We start from the raw sequence: 18,502 nt of genomic DNA, 5'->3' as shown, positions 1-18,502 counted from the left end.
GTTGGCAACATTTTGAAAAGGATTGACAACAGCTGTCTGTTGCTGATGATGATGTGTAGCAAAAGGATTTACGGTGCCGTTAACATTGGCTAGAAGAAGCAATTAAACATTTAACATTTTAAAAACAAAATTCATATAATAAAACTAAAATGAAAACTTACGATTTCCAAAACCAGAATCAACCACATTTGCTGTTACTATTGAGGCGGCCTGGGCAGCCACAGCTTTACTTTCTCTTAATTGTTCATCCAAATCTTTTAAGGCTGCATAACGATCTTCTGCGGGTGCTGAGGAATTATTGTTATTATTTATATTGTTGTTGTTGTTGATGTTATTATTAAAACCATTTGTGGTGGAATTTTTATTATTGTTATTATTAATTGGAAGACCTAAAATAAAATATTTACAAAAAGAAAAAGAAAACATATTTACAATATAGTTTTTGTAAGCAAAATGGCAAAATAATAATGTTTTTTATAAAAAAGCTTTGTTAAATTTAATATAATAAAAGAACAATAAAATATAGTTTTAATAATAAATAAATAACGCATTTTTAACATAAATTGGCAAGTGCGGTTTAAAAAACAAACGAAATATATTGAAAAAAATATGTATTAAATTTAAGAATATGACAAAATCTGTTAATAGCCAAATAAATCATTCCTAGATTCCTAGAAGACTCGGAAAAATTTTGACCAAAAAAAAGACTGCTTTTCTAACATCTTTGTTAACACTATTATTTAAGTAGATCAGCGGAAAATATAACTTAATAGAAAAGTTGAAACCTTTAGCAATTAATTGAAATGTACGCTAATCGTGTTTAATATGTATTATTTAGTAAAGATGATCAAACATTTTTTATTTAGAAGTGAAATAAATTATTCGGTATAAGCTGTTTAAACGATGCCCTACACATAATCGACTTCTAATCTTTGAGAAGCGTAGCGTAAACGCTTTCAGCTCCAAACCGAGAAATTAACTAGCATCAAGAACTACGCAATATGAATAGATGTTAGTCCTGACTATATTGTATAGTCTTGGCTGCAGTCTAGACTATAGTTCTGTCTAGTGTGTAGTCTATAGCCTAGTCTAGTGTGTAGTCTATAGTCTAGTCTAGTGTATAGTCTAGTCCATAGTCTAGTCTATAGTCTAGTGTATAGTCTAGTCCATAGTCTAGTCTATAGTCTAGTCTATAGTCTAGTCTATAGTCTAGTCTATAGTCTAGTCTATAGTCTAGTCTATAGTCTAGTCTATAGTCTAGTCTATAGTCTAGTCTATAGTCTAGTCTATAGTCTAGTCTATAGTCTAGTCTATAGTCTAGTCTATAGTCTAGTCTATAGTCTAGTCTATAGTCTAGTCTATAGTCTAGTCTATAGTCTAGTCTATAGTCTAGTCTATAGTCTAGTCTATAGTCTAGTCTATAGTCTAGTCTATAGTCTAGTCTATAGTCTATAGTCTAGTCTATAGTCTAGTCTATAGTCTAGTCTATAGTCTAGTCTATAGTCTAGTCTATAGTCTAGTCTATAGTCTAGTCTATAGTCTAGTCTATAGTCTAGTCTATAGTCTAGTCTATAGTCTAGTCTATAGTCTAGTCTATAGTCTAGTCTATAGTCTAGTCTATAGTCTAGTCTATAGTCTAGTCTATAGTCTAGTCTATAGTCTAGTCTATAGTCTAGTCTATAGTCTAGTCTATAGTCTAGTCTATAGTCTAGTCTATAGTCTAGTCTATAGTCTAGTCTATAGTCTAGTCTATAGTCTAGTCTATAGTCTAGTCTATAGTCTAGTCTATAGTCTAGTCTATAGTCTAGTCTATAGTCTAGTCTATAGTCTAGTCTATAGTCTAGTCTATAGTCTAGTCTATAGTCTAGTCTATAGTCTAGTCTATAGTCTACTAGACTATAGACTAGACTATAGACTAGACTATAGACTAGTCTATAGTCTAGTCTATAGTCTAGTCTATCGTCTAGTCTATCGTCTAGTCTATAGTCTAGTCCATAGTCTAGTCTATAGTCTAGTCTATAGTCTAGTCTATAGTCTAGTCTATAGTCTAGTCTATAGTCTAGTCTATAGTCTAGTCTATAGTCTAGTCTATAGTCTAGTCTATAGTCTAGTCTTTAGTCTAGTCTTTAGTCTAAAAGCTGGAATATAGTGTTGTCTTTACTCTGGACTACAGCTTCTAGTCTGTAGTTTATAATATAGCTATGTCTATAGTCTGTAAAATAGTCTGGTGTTTAGTCGGATTATATGAAGGACTATTGTTTCCAATATCGTCTAGAAACCGTTTAATGTTTACAAAAAAAGAGATTTTTCTATTGTTTAATTTTTTAAATAAAATAGTGGACAAAAAAACAAATTTAATTCATGCAAATTCAGCATAATTATACAATTCGGCAAACAGCAAAAATGATAAAAACAACAAACTTAAAAAATATGCAGCAAAAAACGTAAAATTCGGCAATTAATTATTTAGCAGCAAACATTTTCAAAAGAGAACAAACGCAACAAACAAAAGTAACAACAACGAAATTAAAACAAAAGAAAAAAAGAAACGAAATAAAAAATATTATAAAAAACACAACACAAAACTTACGCCAACTATTATTATTATTATTGTTATTTTCATTTTCATTCTGATAATTATTTGGATTCTGATTTGCATTTAGATTTGTATTTGTTTTAAACGAATACGTATTAAAGTTGCAATTTGAATTTAAATTTGTTTGGAAATAATTATTATGATTTGTACTAGGACAAGAATTGTTATTGTTATTGTTGTTGTGGTTGGCAACATCTTTACAACCAAAGGAATAATAATAATTGTTGTTGTTGTTTTCAGTTTTATAGTAATTATTATTGTTTTGAATATTTAGATTTGCATTATCATCATCAACAACACTGTGAGGTAAATTACGAATTATGATAGATTCAGATGGAGCAGTAGAATAAAAAGGATTGTTTTGTAAAGACACAGAAGTAGAGGAGGTTGCGGACGAATTGAAAGTAATAGTTGAAGAAGTGGGTGATTGATAAATGGAAAATTTAGGTGCATTTGATACTAGTTCAGTTGTTAAATTTGAATTCGAGTTTTGTGGAATTAAAAAAGGATTTTTTGTAATTTTATTTATATTCACATTATCATTATCATCATTATTATTATTATTAATTTCATGATCATTTGGGTGGAAAATTTTGGAATTTTGATTATAATTATTATAGTTTTTGTAGTTGTAATGATAGTTATTATGATCATTTTGAATTGGTTCGGTTGTTGTTGTTGTTGCTGTTGTAGTCATTGTGTTAATGCAAGAGGAAGAAATTAATGATGTTGCTGTTGTTGTTGTTGTAGTTGAAAATATATCAAAATTATAGGATAAAATTGAATTTGAAACAAAATTAAAATCATTGAAATTTGTATTGAAATCAGTATTGATAGTTGTTGTTGTTGTTGATGTTGTTGGAGTAATGTTGTTTGTTGTTGTGTTTAAATAATTATCATTATCATAATTAATTGTATTATAATTATCATTTACATCAAGATGCATACGAAACGGATTTGTTGAATTTATTGAATTTTTATTTAACATACTCGTTGTTGGTGTTGTTGTTGTTGTTGTTATTATGGATGTTGACGTTGTTGCTGATGTTTTGGCATTTTCGAATTTTGTTGCTGATGATTGTGTTAATGATTGTGTTGAAAATGTGCTGGAGGGATAGTATTGTTGTAGTTGTTGTGTTGGTAGGGGATGTTGCAGTTGCTGTTGTAAATTCCCCGAATTATAATTGCCTATCGAAGCATAAAGATATTGCTGTTGCTGTTGTGTAGGTGGCACTTGCATTAAATTATTGTTGTTAGGAAACCATGGTGCTGTTGTTGCCACCGTTGTGCTTGTCTTTGTTGTATCCTTAGCTGTAGACCATACATCCCATTGGTTTGTAAAGGGAGGTTTTGATGCTGCTGCTGCTGCTGGCACTTCTGCTGTTTGAAGTTGACTATTGAAATGACTTTGATTACCCAGTACCGCCATGGCAGTAGCATGAGCTGCCAAAGCCAAAGGCGTAAATTTACTACTACCATTTGCCAAGTGTTCTCCACCTATATTCATATAATCACTTTCAAATTCTTTGAAATTTGTCTGCTGACTATTGTCAGCAGTGTCCAGTGAGAGTAGCGTATCAAAATCATCAAAGAGGTTGCTATAACCCCCTGACTTGGTGGTATTTGTTGTTGTTGTTGTTGTCTTTGTTGTCGCAGTTTCACCAAAGACATCATCCTCATTAAAGTTGATATAGTCTACTGGATTTTCGTTATTATCCATTTCCAGTATATCCTTTAATTGTCGTTCATTTCGTCGTATTATTGAACCGGATATGCTGGAAGTCGATTTTTTTCGTATGGCATTTTTTCTTACAAACTGATAATTGGGTGGTTCTTCTACTAGTTGGTGGCAAAAACAAAACAAAAAATAGTTTGTAAATGTTGTAAAGCCCGGCAGCAGTTGGTGTCAAAGTTTTGTATTTTCATTATAAATATTATAAAAATGTGTTTTTTTTTTTTGTGGTAGAGAAGAGCAGAAAAAACATTTGTTTTGTTGTAGAAAAGAAAATAATACAAAAAAGAATAAAAACATTTTTTTAGTATTTTGTGGTGGAAATCCAATTTTTGAAGAAAATAAAAAAAAACAAAACAAAGTTGAACAACATGTAGAGTAGATGGTGCTAACAAAAAATTGAGATATTTTTATAAAAAATATATGTTTGTTAAAGAATAGTTTTAGATAGTTAAACAAAATCAGAAACATACAGTTTTGTTGTATGTACAGGACATAAACACAATATCAAGAAATTAAATTAAAAAAATTTAACAATTGTTATTAAAAGAAAACTTAAAGGCAGAATGTTAAAGTATTTATAACAAAAATAATGATAATTAATTGTTAAAATTGATGAGATTTTAAGACAAAAACGAATTTGGTTAAACTTTCGCCCTCAAATCAGCAGTTACTTAACGCAATATGTATATTACTTTTTTCTCTAAAAATCGTTATTAATTAGTACTTTTTCAATAATTCCTACTATTTTTGTGAATAAGTATTATTTGTTTAATAAATCAACAAGATAAGTAGGTACTTGGAATTGTAAATAATTTGTAGTTTTATTTTTTTTTTTTCGATAAGAAAAAATTGCATTATTATATCTCAATGACTAATAAGTAAAATCATTAAAAATCAAGAGCATAAATAATTATTAAACTAGAAACTCAAAAGGCTTTGAGAATCAAAAACAGTCATCCGAATGCCGCAACACAAAGAATGATTTGAACATTTATTTAATTAAAAAAAACAAATAATTAGAAAAAAATTTAATTCAAAGTAGGATTGTCCAGATTATGCTGTACAGTTCAGACTATAGTATATAAACCTGACTATAGTTTAAAGTCGATAATATAGTCTATACTATAGTACATAGTCTATAGACTATTGTCTAGACTATAGACTTTAGTCTGGACTATAGACTTTAGTCTGGACTATAGGCGAGACTATAGACAATTGTCCAGAGAATTCTGAGATATAGACTACAGTTTGTGCCATATACTAGTCTAGACTAAAATTCAGTTCTAGTTCTAGTTCAGTTTTAGTTCAGTTCTAGATCAGTTCTATTTCAGTTCTAGTTCAGTTCTAGTTAAGTTCTAGTTTAGTTCTAGTTTAGTTCTAGTTTCGTTCTAGTTTAGTTCTAGTTTAGTTCTAGTTCAGTTCTAGTTCAGTTCTAGTTCAGTTCTAGTTCAGTTCTAGTTCAGTTCTAGTTCAGTTCTAGTTCAGTTCTAGTTCAGTTCTAGTTCAGTTCTAGTTCAGTTCTAGTTCAGTTCTAGTTCAGTTCTTGTTCAGTTCTAGTTCAGTTCTAGTTCAGTTCTAGTTCAGTTCTAGTTCAGTTCTAGTTCGGTTTTAGTTCAGTTCTAGTTCAGTTCTAGTTCAGTTCTAGTGCAGTTCTAGTTCAGTTCTGGTTCAGCTCTAGTTCAGTTCCAGTTCAGTTCTAGTTCAGTTCTAGTTCAGTTCTAGTTCAGTTATAGTTCAGTTATAGTTCAGTTCTAGTTCAGTTCTAGTTCAGTTCTAGTTCAGTTCTAGTTCAGTTCTAGTTCAGTTCTAGTTCAGTTCTAGTTCAGTTCTAGTTCAGTTCTAGTTCAGTTCTAGTTCAGTTCTAGTTCAGTTCTAGTTCAGTTCTAGTTCAGTTCTAGTTCAGTTCTAGTTCAGTTCTAGTTCAGTTCTAGTTCAGTTCTAGTTCAGTTCTAGTTCAGTTCTAGTTCAGTTCTAGTTCAGTTCTAGTTCGTTCTAGTTCAGTTCTAGTTCAGTTCTAGTTCAGTTCTAGTTCAGTTCTAGTTCAGTTCTAGTTCAGTTCTAGTTCAGTTCTAGTTCAGTTCTAGTTCAGTTCTAGTTCAGTTCTAGTTCAGTTCTAGTTCAGTTCTAGTTCAGTTCTAGTTCAGTTCTAGTTCAGTTCTAGTTCAGTTCTAGTTCAGTTCTAGTTCAGTTCTAGTTCAGTTCTAATTCAGTTCTAGTTCAGTTCTAGTTCAGTTCTAGTTTAGTTGTAGTTCAGTTCTAGTTCAGTTCTAGTTCAGTTCTAGTTCAGTTCTAGTTCAGTTCGAGTTCAGTTCTAGTTTTGTTCTAGTTCAGTTCAAGTTCAGTTCAAGTTCAGTTCTAGTTCATTTCAGTCTATAGACTATCTAGAGTCAAGACTATAGTCCAAAATCTAGACAATATATTAATGAGTCCTGGCAAATATTTGTAATTCTATATTTCAAATTCTTCATCTTAATGTTAAAACATAAAAAGAAAACTCTTCTCCATTTTCCTTTAAAAAAATAATTCCATTCCTTTAAATGTAAAAATATTAATATAAAAACCCTTTCTTTAAAAATTTTAAACACAAATTGCATAATATTATAAGTAGTAGTGGTCAACTTCGAAAAAGGGGATTATTTTAAATTGATATATTTTTTCCTGTTCAACTACTATAAGAAGATATAAATCAAGCAAATAGTAAGGAAAATATAAGCCGAAGAAAGGAAAAAAAAAACTAAAAAAAGAATTATGTCATAAATCCTGTTTAACAGCTTAAATAAATAAATCTGCACACAAAAAAAGCTAGAATTAACTCAAGTCATAGAGATTGGAGCAAGAAAAAACTGCTGAAATGGCAAAAAAGCATGATGGTGGCAAGAAAAACATTGGACAGGAAATACTTTGCTGTTTGGTTTTTTTTTTTTAAGAAAATATAGGTTAAATATTTTTTCTTGAAACTTAACAAGAAAGTTTCAAACATAAAAAATAATGTAAAAAATATATATAGTTGAATGAAATAAATGTTTAAGGAAAAAAAGTGTGGAAACGAAATAGTTGCTATTTAAGAGAGTAATAACGAAAAGTAGCAGTTAAGCAATATATTTAAAACAAATTTATATATCCTCCTAAAAAGTTATAATTTTATAAGCAATAATTTTTATTTAAAGCTGTTTTAACAATGTGAACAGGGATTTGTCTAACCCGACAATTTGTTAACAAATTTTTAATATTATTAGAAAAGTATAACTCATTATTTTAATACTGCTCGCCGCTTTTTCGAAACATTCCACTTTTCTTCCTTAAACACAAAACAAAACTTACAGTTTCAATTAAAAAAAGACGAATTAAACTCATTACACGGACAAATTATGATAAAACAAAGAAAATTATAAACATATAGGAGAATAATCTCAGCTCACCTGCAGCATTATATATAGGTGCATGATCAAAATCAGCAAAATTCTCTGTATTTCCATTAGTGAGGTTACCATTTTGTAAGTTTGTAGTGGCATTATTGCCGCCACCACCACCACTATGACCATTCATAAACTGTTGATGTGCAGCTGCCGACATTTTCATGGGTTGTATTTTGGCATAACTATTATTTGTCGTCGATGAACCGACCGATGAAGCTGGCGAACTGGCTACAGTGGCATTAAATATATCAGCCGAACCGAAATCGGCTACAAAATCTGCCTCTGCTCCAAAGCCATTGGCACTAGCACAACTACTAGTATCGGAAAGAGCGCCAGTAGACATGGAACCTACCGATGAATTTAAACCATTATGTAAACCGAAAGCATCGGTGTTATGATTTGACAGAGAACTTGAAAAGCCATTTTGGGATTGTGGTGGTGTTGTATGTTGAGGACGACTAATGGCGCTTGAGGAGGTCTTATGCAGACCATTGGCTGTAGTACGTTGAGATGTTGGTGGTGTTAATTGTATGTGTGTCTTATTATTAGTATTATTTTGGGTACTATTCGCTGAAGACGCTGTTACTGAGGCTGAGGATGTTGCTGATGTTGTGGCGGCGGCTGCTGATGTTGTAGTCTTAAGATTTGTGGCATTTGTTAAAGATTTTAAGGGACTAGCTGGCTCTAAGTAATAACGTTTACGCTCATATTTGTCAATCATCAATTCACGTTGATCCTGATGTACAGCACGCTTGGGATCCCACAGTCCCAACCATGTTTTGGCACAGACATCATTGCCATGTGCTTTAAGAAAATCTATTTCGTCTTGTGTGAATGTGGCCATCGATATGGATTTAACACGATGTGGTGGTGTTATGCCGCGTCTGGAAATAAAATATTGGTAAAAAAATTTTAATGTTAATATTTATAAAAAATGAAAATTATTGTGGCAAAAATGTTTTGTAAAATTATGTGTGAAAAGTAGAACTGTACTAGAACTGAACTAGAACTGAACTAGAACTGAACTAGAAGAACTGAACTAGAACTGAACTAGAACTGAACTAGAACTGAACTAGAACTGAACTAGAACTGAACTAGAACTGAACTAGAACTGAACTAGAACTGAACTAGAACTGAACTAGAACTGAACTAGAACTGAACTAGAACTGAACTAGAACTGAACTAGAACTGAACTAGAACTGAACTAGAACTGAACTAGAACTGAACTAGAACTGAACTAGAACTGAACTAGAACTGAACTAGAACTGAACTAGAACTGAACTAGAACTGAACTAGAACTGAACTAGAACTGAACTAGAACTGAACTAGAACTGAACTAGAACTGAACTAGAACTGAACTAGAACTGAACTAGAACTGAACTAGAACTGAACTAGAACTGAACTAGAACTGAACTAGAACTGAACTAGAACTGAACTAGAACTGAACTAGAACTGAACTAGAACTGAACTAGAACTGAACTAGAACTGAACTAGAACTGAACTAGAACTGAACTAGAACTGAACTAGAACTGAACTAGAACTGAACTAGAACTGAACTAGAACTGAACTAGAACTGAACTAGAACTGAACTAGAACTGAACTAGAACTGAACTAGAACTGAACTAGAACTGAACTAGAACTGAACTAGAACTGAACTAGAACTGAACTAGAACTGAACTAGAACTGAACTAGAACTGAACTAGAACTGAACTAGAACTGAACTAGAACTGAACTAGAACTGAACTAGAACTGAACTAGAACTGAACTAGAACTGAACTAGAACTGAACTAGAACTGAACTAGAACTGAACTAGAACTGAACTAGAACTGAACTAGAACTGAACTAGAACTGAACTAGAACTGAACTAGAACTGAACTAGAACTGAACTAGAACTGAACTAGAACTGAACTAGAACTGAACTAGAACTGAACTAGAACTGAACTAGAACTGAACTAGAACTGAACTAGAACTGAACTAGAACTGAACTAGAACTGAACTAGAACTGAACTAGAACTGAACTAGAACTGAACTAGAACTGAACTAGACTGAACTAGAACTGAACTAGAACTGAACTAGAACTGAACTAGAACTGAACTAGAACTGAACTAGAACTGAACTAGAACTGAACTAACTGAACTAGAACTGAACTAGAACTGAAACTAGAACTGAACTAGAACTGAACTAGAACTGAACTAGAACTGAACTAGAACTGAACTAGAACTGAACTGGAACTGAACTGGAACTGAACTAGAACTGAACTAGAACAAAAAATCGGAATTTTCACCAAAATGTAATTTTTCACTAAAAACCACAATATTTCACGAAAAAATATTTGTTCACTAAAAATTAGCTTTTTAATTAAAGATTAAATTTTCCCCAAAAAAAAAAATTTAATAAAATTTCTTTCCTTTATACTTATTCAGGATCTAAAATATACATCTTCAATTCATTAAACTTTTCTCCAAGTATGAAAAATAAAATTAAATTAAAAAAACGCTCTTTTCAAATTTAAAATATTTTCAACAACTGAATGTGACTGCAAATTGTCTCTATTTAAAAATATTTTAATTCAACAAAAACAAGAAAAAAATTATTCACATTCTTTGACGTCAAGAAGTGTATATTCCAGTTGTATGTGGCAAGAACAATGTACAAGTAGTACGTATGGTGTTGAAGCAGAAATAATGCAAAAAAAAAAAAAAACGTAAAATAAAATTAAACAAAAGTTTTGGCTGATATTTCAAATGACGTTAACTTTTGATGGCGTGAACAACTATAAACATTTTATTTTTAACAACACACAAGCTTTTCAATGTAAAAAAATTTGAAATATAAAATGAACTTAAAACGCCAACACATACTTATTCAAAATAAGAGGCATTCAGTGGAGACAGACAGACAGACAGACACACATTTGGAAATATCCAGGCGAAAAAAGGAAAAAGTAATAATGGCACGAGAAGGTTTAAATAATTGTTGTCTGTTCTAGGGTACTTTTTGATTTAAAAAAAATTAACCGTAAATGTAATAAGGCTGATCCATTAGAGAAGAACTGTTAATTTAAGGAGACATGGAAAAATCATTAAAATCAATTTTCAGTTTTTAAATATTTTTAATAAGCAGTTTTTAAATAATGTATTTAAAATATCTTTAAAATCTCTATTCCAGGATCACCCTAATAAAGCTACTCATAGTATCTTTCTACTCTTAGCTGTCGTAAATTTAACTTTACACAAGTACGACATTGTTTGTGAAATGTAAACAGGTTACAACAACATGTATGTAATGTACAAAGAATGCAAATTTATACAATTTTTTTTTTCTTTAAATTTCCTTAAATTTTTTTACGCAAAGAAAATACGTGTAAAAGTGTTATAAATTTGTCAAAGAAAAGTTGTGAAAGAAAGCAAAAAGAAAAATCAGACAGACAGACATGTGTACGTACTTGTGTTTAAGTAAATTCTTTCTAATAGTCTAGAAATTTCCATTTAAATAGTTAAAATAAATAGTACATACTTTAAAATGTATAAATTAAAATGGAAAATGAAGCCTCTTGATAATTTACACACAAATTGGGGTGTATTTTATTGAGACACAGGAATTCTGACACAATTCGTATGGAAATGTTTTTAGGTGGAATGATGGTGGAAAAACATAAAGGGTAAATGCAACTGAACTAGAACTGAACTGAACTAGAACTGTACAAAAACTGATCTAGAACTGATCTAGAACTGAACTAGAACTGAACTAGAACTGAACTAGAACTGAACTACAACTGAACTAGAACTAGAACTAGAACTGAACTAGAACTAGAACTGAACTAGAATTGAACTAGAATTTAACTAGAACTGAACTAGAACTGAACTTGAACTTGAACTTGAACTAGAACTAGAACTAGAACTAGAACTGAACTGAACTGAACTGAACTTGAACTAGAACTGAACTAGAACTGAACTAGAACTGAACTAGAACTGAACTAGAACTGAACTAGAACTGAACTAGAACTGAACTAGAACTGAACTAGAACTGAACTAGAACTGAACTAGAACTGAACTAGAACTGAACTAGAACTGAACTAGAACTGAACTAGAACTGAACTAGAACTACTACTGAACTAGAACTGAACTACAACTGAACTACAACTGAACTAGAACTGAACTAGAACTGAACTAGAACTGAACTAGAACTGAACTAGAACTGAACTAGAATTGAACTAGAATTGAACTAGAACTGAACTAGAACTGAACTAGAACTGAACTAGAACTGAACTAGAACTGAACTAGAATTGAACTAGAATTGAACTAGAACTGAACTAGAACTGAACTAGAACTGAACTAGAACTGAACTAGAACTGAACTAGAACTGAACTAGAACTGAACTAGAACTGAACTAGAACTGAACTAGAACTGAACTAGAACTGAACTAGAACTGAACTAGAACTGAACTAGAACTGAACTAGAACTGAACTAGAACTGAACTAGAACTGAACTAGAACTGAACTAGAACTGAACTAGAATTGAACTAGAATTGAACTAGAACTGAACTAGAACTGAACTAGAACTGAACTAGAACTGAACTAGAACTGAACTAGAACTGAACTACAACTGAACTAGAATTGAACTAGAACTGAACTAGAACTGAACTAGAACTGAACTAGAACTGAACTAGAACTGAACTAGAACTGAACTAGAACTGAACTAGAACTGAACTAGAACTGAACTAGAACTGAACTAGAACTGAACTAGAACTGAACTAGAACTGAACTAGAATTGAACTAGAATTGAACTAGAACTGAACTAGAACTGAACTAGAACTGAACTAGAACTGAACTAGAACTGAACTAGAACTGAACTAGAACTGAACTAGAACTGAACTAGAACTGAACTAGAACTGAACTAGAACAGAACTAGAACTAAACTAGAACTGAACTAGAACTGAACTAGAACTGAACTAGAACTGAACTAGAACTGAACTAGAACTGAACTAGAACTGAACTAGAACTGAACTAGAACTAGAACTAAACTAGAACTGAACTAGAACTGAACTAGAACTGAACTAGAACTGAGCTACAACTGAACTAGTACTGAACTAGAACTGAACTAGAACTAAACTAGAACTGAACTAGAACTGAACTAGAACTGAACTAGAACTGAACTAGAACTGAACTAGAACTGAACTAGAACTGAACTAGAACTGAACTAGAACTGAACTAGAACTGAAGTAGAACTGAACTAGAACTGAAGTAGAACTGAACTAGAACAGGAACTAGAACAGAACTGAACTAGAACAGAACTGAACTAGAACAGAACTGAACTAGAACTAGAACTAAACTAGAACTGAACTAGAACTGAACTAGAATTGAACTAGAACTGAACTAGAATTGAACTAGAACTGAACTAGAACTGAACTAGAACTGAACTAGAACTGAACTAGAACTGAACTAGAACCGAACTAGAACTGAACTAGAACTGAACTAGAACTGAACTAGAACTGAACTAGAACTGAACTAGAACTGAACTAGAACTGAACTAGAACTAGAACTAGAACTGAACTAGAACTGAACTAGAACTGAACTAGAACTGAACTAGAACTAGAACTGAACTAGAACTGAACTAGAACTGAACTAGAACTGAACTAGAACTGAACTAGAACTGAACTAGAACTGAACTAGACTGAACTGAATGAACTAGAACTGAACTAGAACTGAACTAGAACTGAACTAGAACTGAACTAGAACTGAACTAGAAATGAACTAGAACTGAACTAGAACTGAACTAGAACTGAACTAGAACTGAACTAGAACTGAACTAGAACTGAACTAGAACTGAACTAGAACTGAACTAGAACTGAACTAGAACCGAACTGAACTAGAACAGAACTGAACTAGAACAGAACTGAACTAGAACAGAACTGAACTAGAACAGAACTGAACTAGAACTAAACTAGAACTGAACTAGAACTGAACTAGAATTGAACTAGAACTGAACTAGAACGACTAGAAACTAGAACTGAACTAGAACTGAACTAGAACCTGAACTAGAACCTGAACTAGAACTGAACTAGAACTGAACTAGAACTGAACTAGAACTAGAACTAGAACTAGAACTGAACTAGAACTGAACTAGAACTGAACTAGAACTGAACTAGAACTGAACTAGAACTGAACTAGAACTGTACTAGAACTGAACTAGAACTGAACTAGAACTTAACTAGAACTTAACTAGAACTCAACTAGAAATGAACCAGAGCTAAACTGGAACTAAAATTGAAGTAGAATAGAAGAAAAATATTGAAAAATTGGGGCAATGAAAATTCAGATAATTATTTTAAAAAAGTGTTAATGCTGTACAGTCCTAATTTTCATGTGAACACCCTTTAAATTAAAACACCTTGTGTCATATAATGTTTATACTGTTGACAACTGCAGTATACCATAAACTTGAAGAGAGGAAAAAGTGCATTTAAAAATTGTTTAAATATGAGAAAAGGAAGTGAAATTTTATGTTCTTCAGTCACGTTTTCAATATGGTGGCCAAAAATACAAAATTTTACTCATACCAAAGCGAAAAAAAATAAAACTTTTACTGCTTTTTCTTAGTTATATATGTATTTCAGCAGTAAGTATTAAAGGAGATTCTGCTATAAACACCCATGGTGTTTTGTTCAACTTATTTATAAATAGAATGCACGTGTAGAAGTATATATGTATATAATATCCGTTAAATATCAATTTTCTTTGTCTTGGCAAAAGGTGCTTTTTTACTTTCACAGTATATTTGTATTTTTCTTTGTTTTCTTTTATTTTCAGTTCGAAGAGTTTCAATTAAGAAAATGCACTCAAAGAGATTAATCATATTTTGCATACTTACGTACGTTAAGTACTACCTCTGTATGTTTGCTATAAATAAGTAAATAACTATGTATGCGCACAATTTTTCAAATTAATGGGGAAACCTTTAATATCATCAAAGGAAATGCAGATTGTGAGGAAACTGTATACCATACACTTCATTTTTTGTTGTTATGTTTTAAACTGTCACCTGAGATGTTGCAAGAAGGAAGTTAAAAGCCGGAATTGAGATAAAGTTAAATTTCGTCATCGCTGCATAATATTTAAAAGGGGGAATAGTATGATGTAAATATTGCATGATTGAGTTCTGTTTTTTGCTAAAGTTTAAAACTTGATATTTAAATGTAAAATATAATCGTTAATTTGGGTGGGAGATACACTTAACTAGGTTTATAATTTTTATTAGAAGTTGAAAATTACTTTGAACTATAAAAGAACTAAATTAGAACTGAACTAGAACTGGACTAGAATTGAACTAGAACTGAACTAGAACTGAACTAGAACTGAACTAGAACTGAACTAGAACTGAACTAGAACTGAACTAGAACTGAACTAGAACTGAACTAGAACTGAACTAGAACTGAACTAGAACTGAACTAGAACTGAACTAGAACTGAACTAGAACTGAACTAGAACTGAACTAGAACTGAACTAGAACTGAACTAGAACTGAACTAGAACTGAACTAGAACTGAACTAGAACTGAACTAGAACTGAACTAGAACTGAACTAGAACTGAACTAGAACTGAACTAGAACTGAACTAGAACTGAACTAGAACTGAACTAGAACTGAACTAGAACTGAACTAAAACTGAACTAGAACTGAACTAGAACTGACTAGAACTGAACTGAACTGAACTGAACTAGAACTGAACTAGAACTGAACTAGAACTGAACTAGAACTGAACTAGAACTGAACTAGAACTGAACTATAACTGAACTAGAACTGAACTAGAACTGAACTAGAGCTGAACTAGAACTGAACTAGAACTGAACTAGAACTGAACTAGAACTGACTAGAACTGAACTAGAACTGAACTAGAACTGAATTAGAACTGAACTAGAACTGAACTAGAACTGAACTAGAACTGAACTACTACTGAACTAGAACTGAACTAGAACTGAACTAGAACTGAACTAGAACTGACTAGAACTGAACTAGAACCGAACTAGAACTGAACTAGAACTGAACTAGAACTGACTAGAACTGAACTAGAACTGAACTAGAACTGAACTAGAACTGAACTAGAACTGAACTAGAACTGAACTAGAACTGAACTAGAACTGAACTAGAACTGAACTAGAACTGAACTAGAACTGACTAGAACTGAACTAGAACTGAACTAGAACTGAACTAGAACTGAACTAGAACTGAACTAGAACTGAACTAGAACTGAACTAGAACTGAACTAGAACTGAACTAGAACTGAACTAGAACTGAACTAGAACTGAACTAGAACTGAACTAGAACTGAACTAGAACTGAACTAGAACTGAACTAGAAACTGAACTAGAACTGACTAGAACTGAACTAGAACTGAACTAGAACTGAACTAGAACTGAACAAGAACTGAACTAGAACTGAACTAGAATTGAACTAGAACTGAACTAGAACTGAACTAGAACTGAACTAGAACTGAACTAGAACTGCACTAAAACTGAACTAGAACTGAACTAGAGCTGAACTAGAGCTGAACTAGAACTGAACTAGAACTGAACTAGAACTGAACTAGAACTGAACTAGAACTGAACTAGAACTGAACTAGAACTGAACTAGAACTGAACTAGAACTGAACTAGAACTGAACAAGAACTGAACTAGAACTGAACTAGAACTGAACAAGAACTGAACTAGAACTGAACTAAACTGAACCAGAACGGAACTAGAACTGAACTAAAACTGAACCAGAACGGAACTAGAACTGTACTAGAACTGAACTGAAAAATGTTATGTTTGGCTCCTATAAGCTCTTTTTATGATTAACATTAAGCAAGCTTTTACAAAAAAAAAAAAATATAAAAAAGAAATCATAATAATGATTATTCCCTTAAGACTTGGCTGTCATACTTTTTCATAAAAAATATGTTTCTCTTGTTGTACCTGACCCACTTTTAAGGATGAATGCGTCTTTTGAAACATTATGAAAATGATAAGATTTATGATTAAGTAATTTAAGAAAGTATAAAGATCTTTTGTGTGCATGTGTGTCCGTGTATTTAAAATCTAAATAATTCTTGGAACTTATCATACTAAATTTACAAACAACATACAAAAAATGACTTTGAAATTTCATTACAAAAACATGATAATGAGCATCCACATAACGACTAAGGAACAAATACTAAAATATAATAAAAACTGAAATTTATTTAAGACTTATTTAACAAAACAACAAAAAACATAAAATGTACGTAAAAAACTTGACACAGTTCTCAAATTAATTTTTTTGTAACGTTTATTGTTTGTTGTTACGTAGAACATGAGCGAGAATATGTATATAGTTTGTTTTTGCAACAAACGTGCTACATGTGGCAAAACAAACTGAAATTTAAATCTGTTTTCATAATAATGAATGGAATACTTATAATAGTGAGTGATAAGAATAATACCTTGGTATACTACTGGACATTGTCAGTTTATTTTTAAAGAAGGCTAAACACAACAATAAGTGTGTGTGCAACAACTCGTTAAATGCATAAATTGTTTTATTATTTTCTTTTTATTACAATAGTTTAAAGAAAATTTAACAAATACAAATACTATACACCTTTTTTTAGAAAAATTTTGCATGTATGGATGATTTTTTGAAAATCTAGTTTTTCCAAAGTCTAGTTTTTCTATTTTTATCTCTGTGTCGTAACATTGACATCTTTAAAATCACGTACATTTATAAATGTATGTAAGTGGGTAGCGTGATAAGTTCTAATAAAAGCTTCATCTAGTATAGATCTAATTTAGCTCAACTTCAGTTCTAGTACGGTTCACTTCTAGTTCAGTTCTAGTTCTAATTCAGTTCTAGTTCGGTTTTAGTTCAGATCTAGTTCAGTTCTAGTTTAGTTCTAGTTCAGTTCTAGTTCAGTTCTAGTTCAGTTCTAGTTCAGTTCTAGTTCAGTTCTAGTTCAGTTCTAGTTCAGTTCTAGTTCAGTTCTAGTTCAGTTCTAGTTCAGTTCTAGTTCAGTTCTAGTTCAGTTCTAGTTCAGTTCTAGTTCAGTTCTAGTTCAGTTCTAGTTCAGTTCTAGTTCAGTTCTAGTTCAGTTCTAGTTCAGTTCTAGTTCATTCCTAGTTCAGTTCTAGTTCAGTTCTAGTTTAGTTCTAGTTCAGTTCTAGTTCAGTTCTAGTTCAGTTCTAGTTCAGTTCTAGTTCAGTTCTAGTTCAGTTCTAGTTCAGTTCTAGTTCAGTTCTAGTTCAGTCCTAGTTCAGTTCTAGTTCAGTTCTAGTTTAGTTCTAGTTTAGTTCTAGTTCAGTTCTAGTTCAGTTCTAGTTCAGTTCTAGTTCTAGTTCAGTTCTAGTTCAGTTCTAGTTCAGTTCTAGTTCAGTTCTAGTTCAGTTCTGGTTCAGTTCTAGTTCAGTTATAGTTCAGTTCTAGTTCAGTTCTAGTTCAGTTCTAGTTCAGTTCTAGTTCAGTTCTAGTTCAGTTCTAGTTCAGTTCTAGTTCAGTTCTAGTTCAGTTCTAGTTCAGTTCTAGTTCAGTTCTAGTTCAGTTCTAGTTCAGTTCAGTTCTAGTTCAGTTCTAGTTCAGTTCTAGTTCAGTTCTAGTTCAGTTCTAGTTCAGTTCTTGTTCAGTTCTAGTTCAGTTCTAGTTCAGTTCTAGTTCAGTTCTTGTTCAGTTCTAGTTCAGTTCTAGTTCTAGTTCAGTTCTAGTTCAGTTCTAGTTCAGTCCTAGTTCAGTTCTAGTTCAGTTCTAGT

The 18,502-nt window shown here is 31.8% G+C and overlaps 1 protein-coding gene across 5 annotated transcripts in view; it reads right to left on the bottom strand.

The window, feature by feature from the left end:
* The window catches only part of LOC119605628 (uncharacterized protein DDB_G0283357), a 142,842-nt gene that overhangs the window by 3,559 nt on the left and 120,781 nt on the right, over nt 1–18,502 (bottom strand). For 3 of the 5 annotated variants that reach the window (XM_037958842.1, XM_037958843.1, XM_037958846.1), the window contains 4 exons: nt 7,751–8,631; nt 2,591–4,435; nt 162–389; nt 1–89 (listed from right to left, as the gene is read on the bottom strand). The exon at nt 1–89 is cut by the window's left edge and continues 333 nt beyond it. In XM_037958842.1, coding sequence (XP_037814770.1) covers nt 1–89; nt 162–389; nt 2,591–4,435; nt 7,751–8,631 — 3,043 coding nt within the window. The remainder of the gene's footprint in view (nt 90–161; nt 390–2,590; nt 4,436–7,750; nt 8,632–18,502) is intronic. The other 2 variants (XM_037958847.1, XM_037958844.1) reach the window with 2 other exon arrangements.

Source organism: Lucilia sericata, unplaced genomic scaffold (assembly GCF_015586225.1).
Source record: "Lucilia sericata isolate MDLA Ls3-8-SP2 unplaced genomic scaffold, ASM1558622v1 Contig000505F_arrow, whole genome shotgun sequence".
Classification (NCBI taxonomy): domain Eukaryota; kingdom Metazoa; phylum Arthropoda; class Insecta; order Diptera; family Calliphoridae; genus Lucilia; species Lucilia sericata.
Note: the sequence above shows the minus strand (reverse complement) of the source record. Positions and strands in the feature narration are given on the sequence as shown.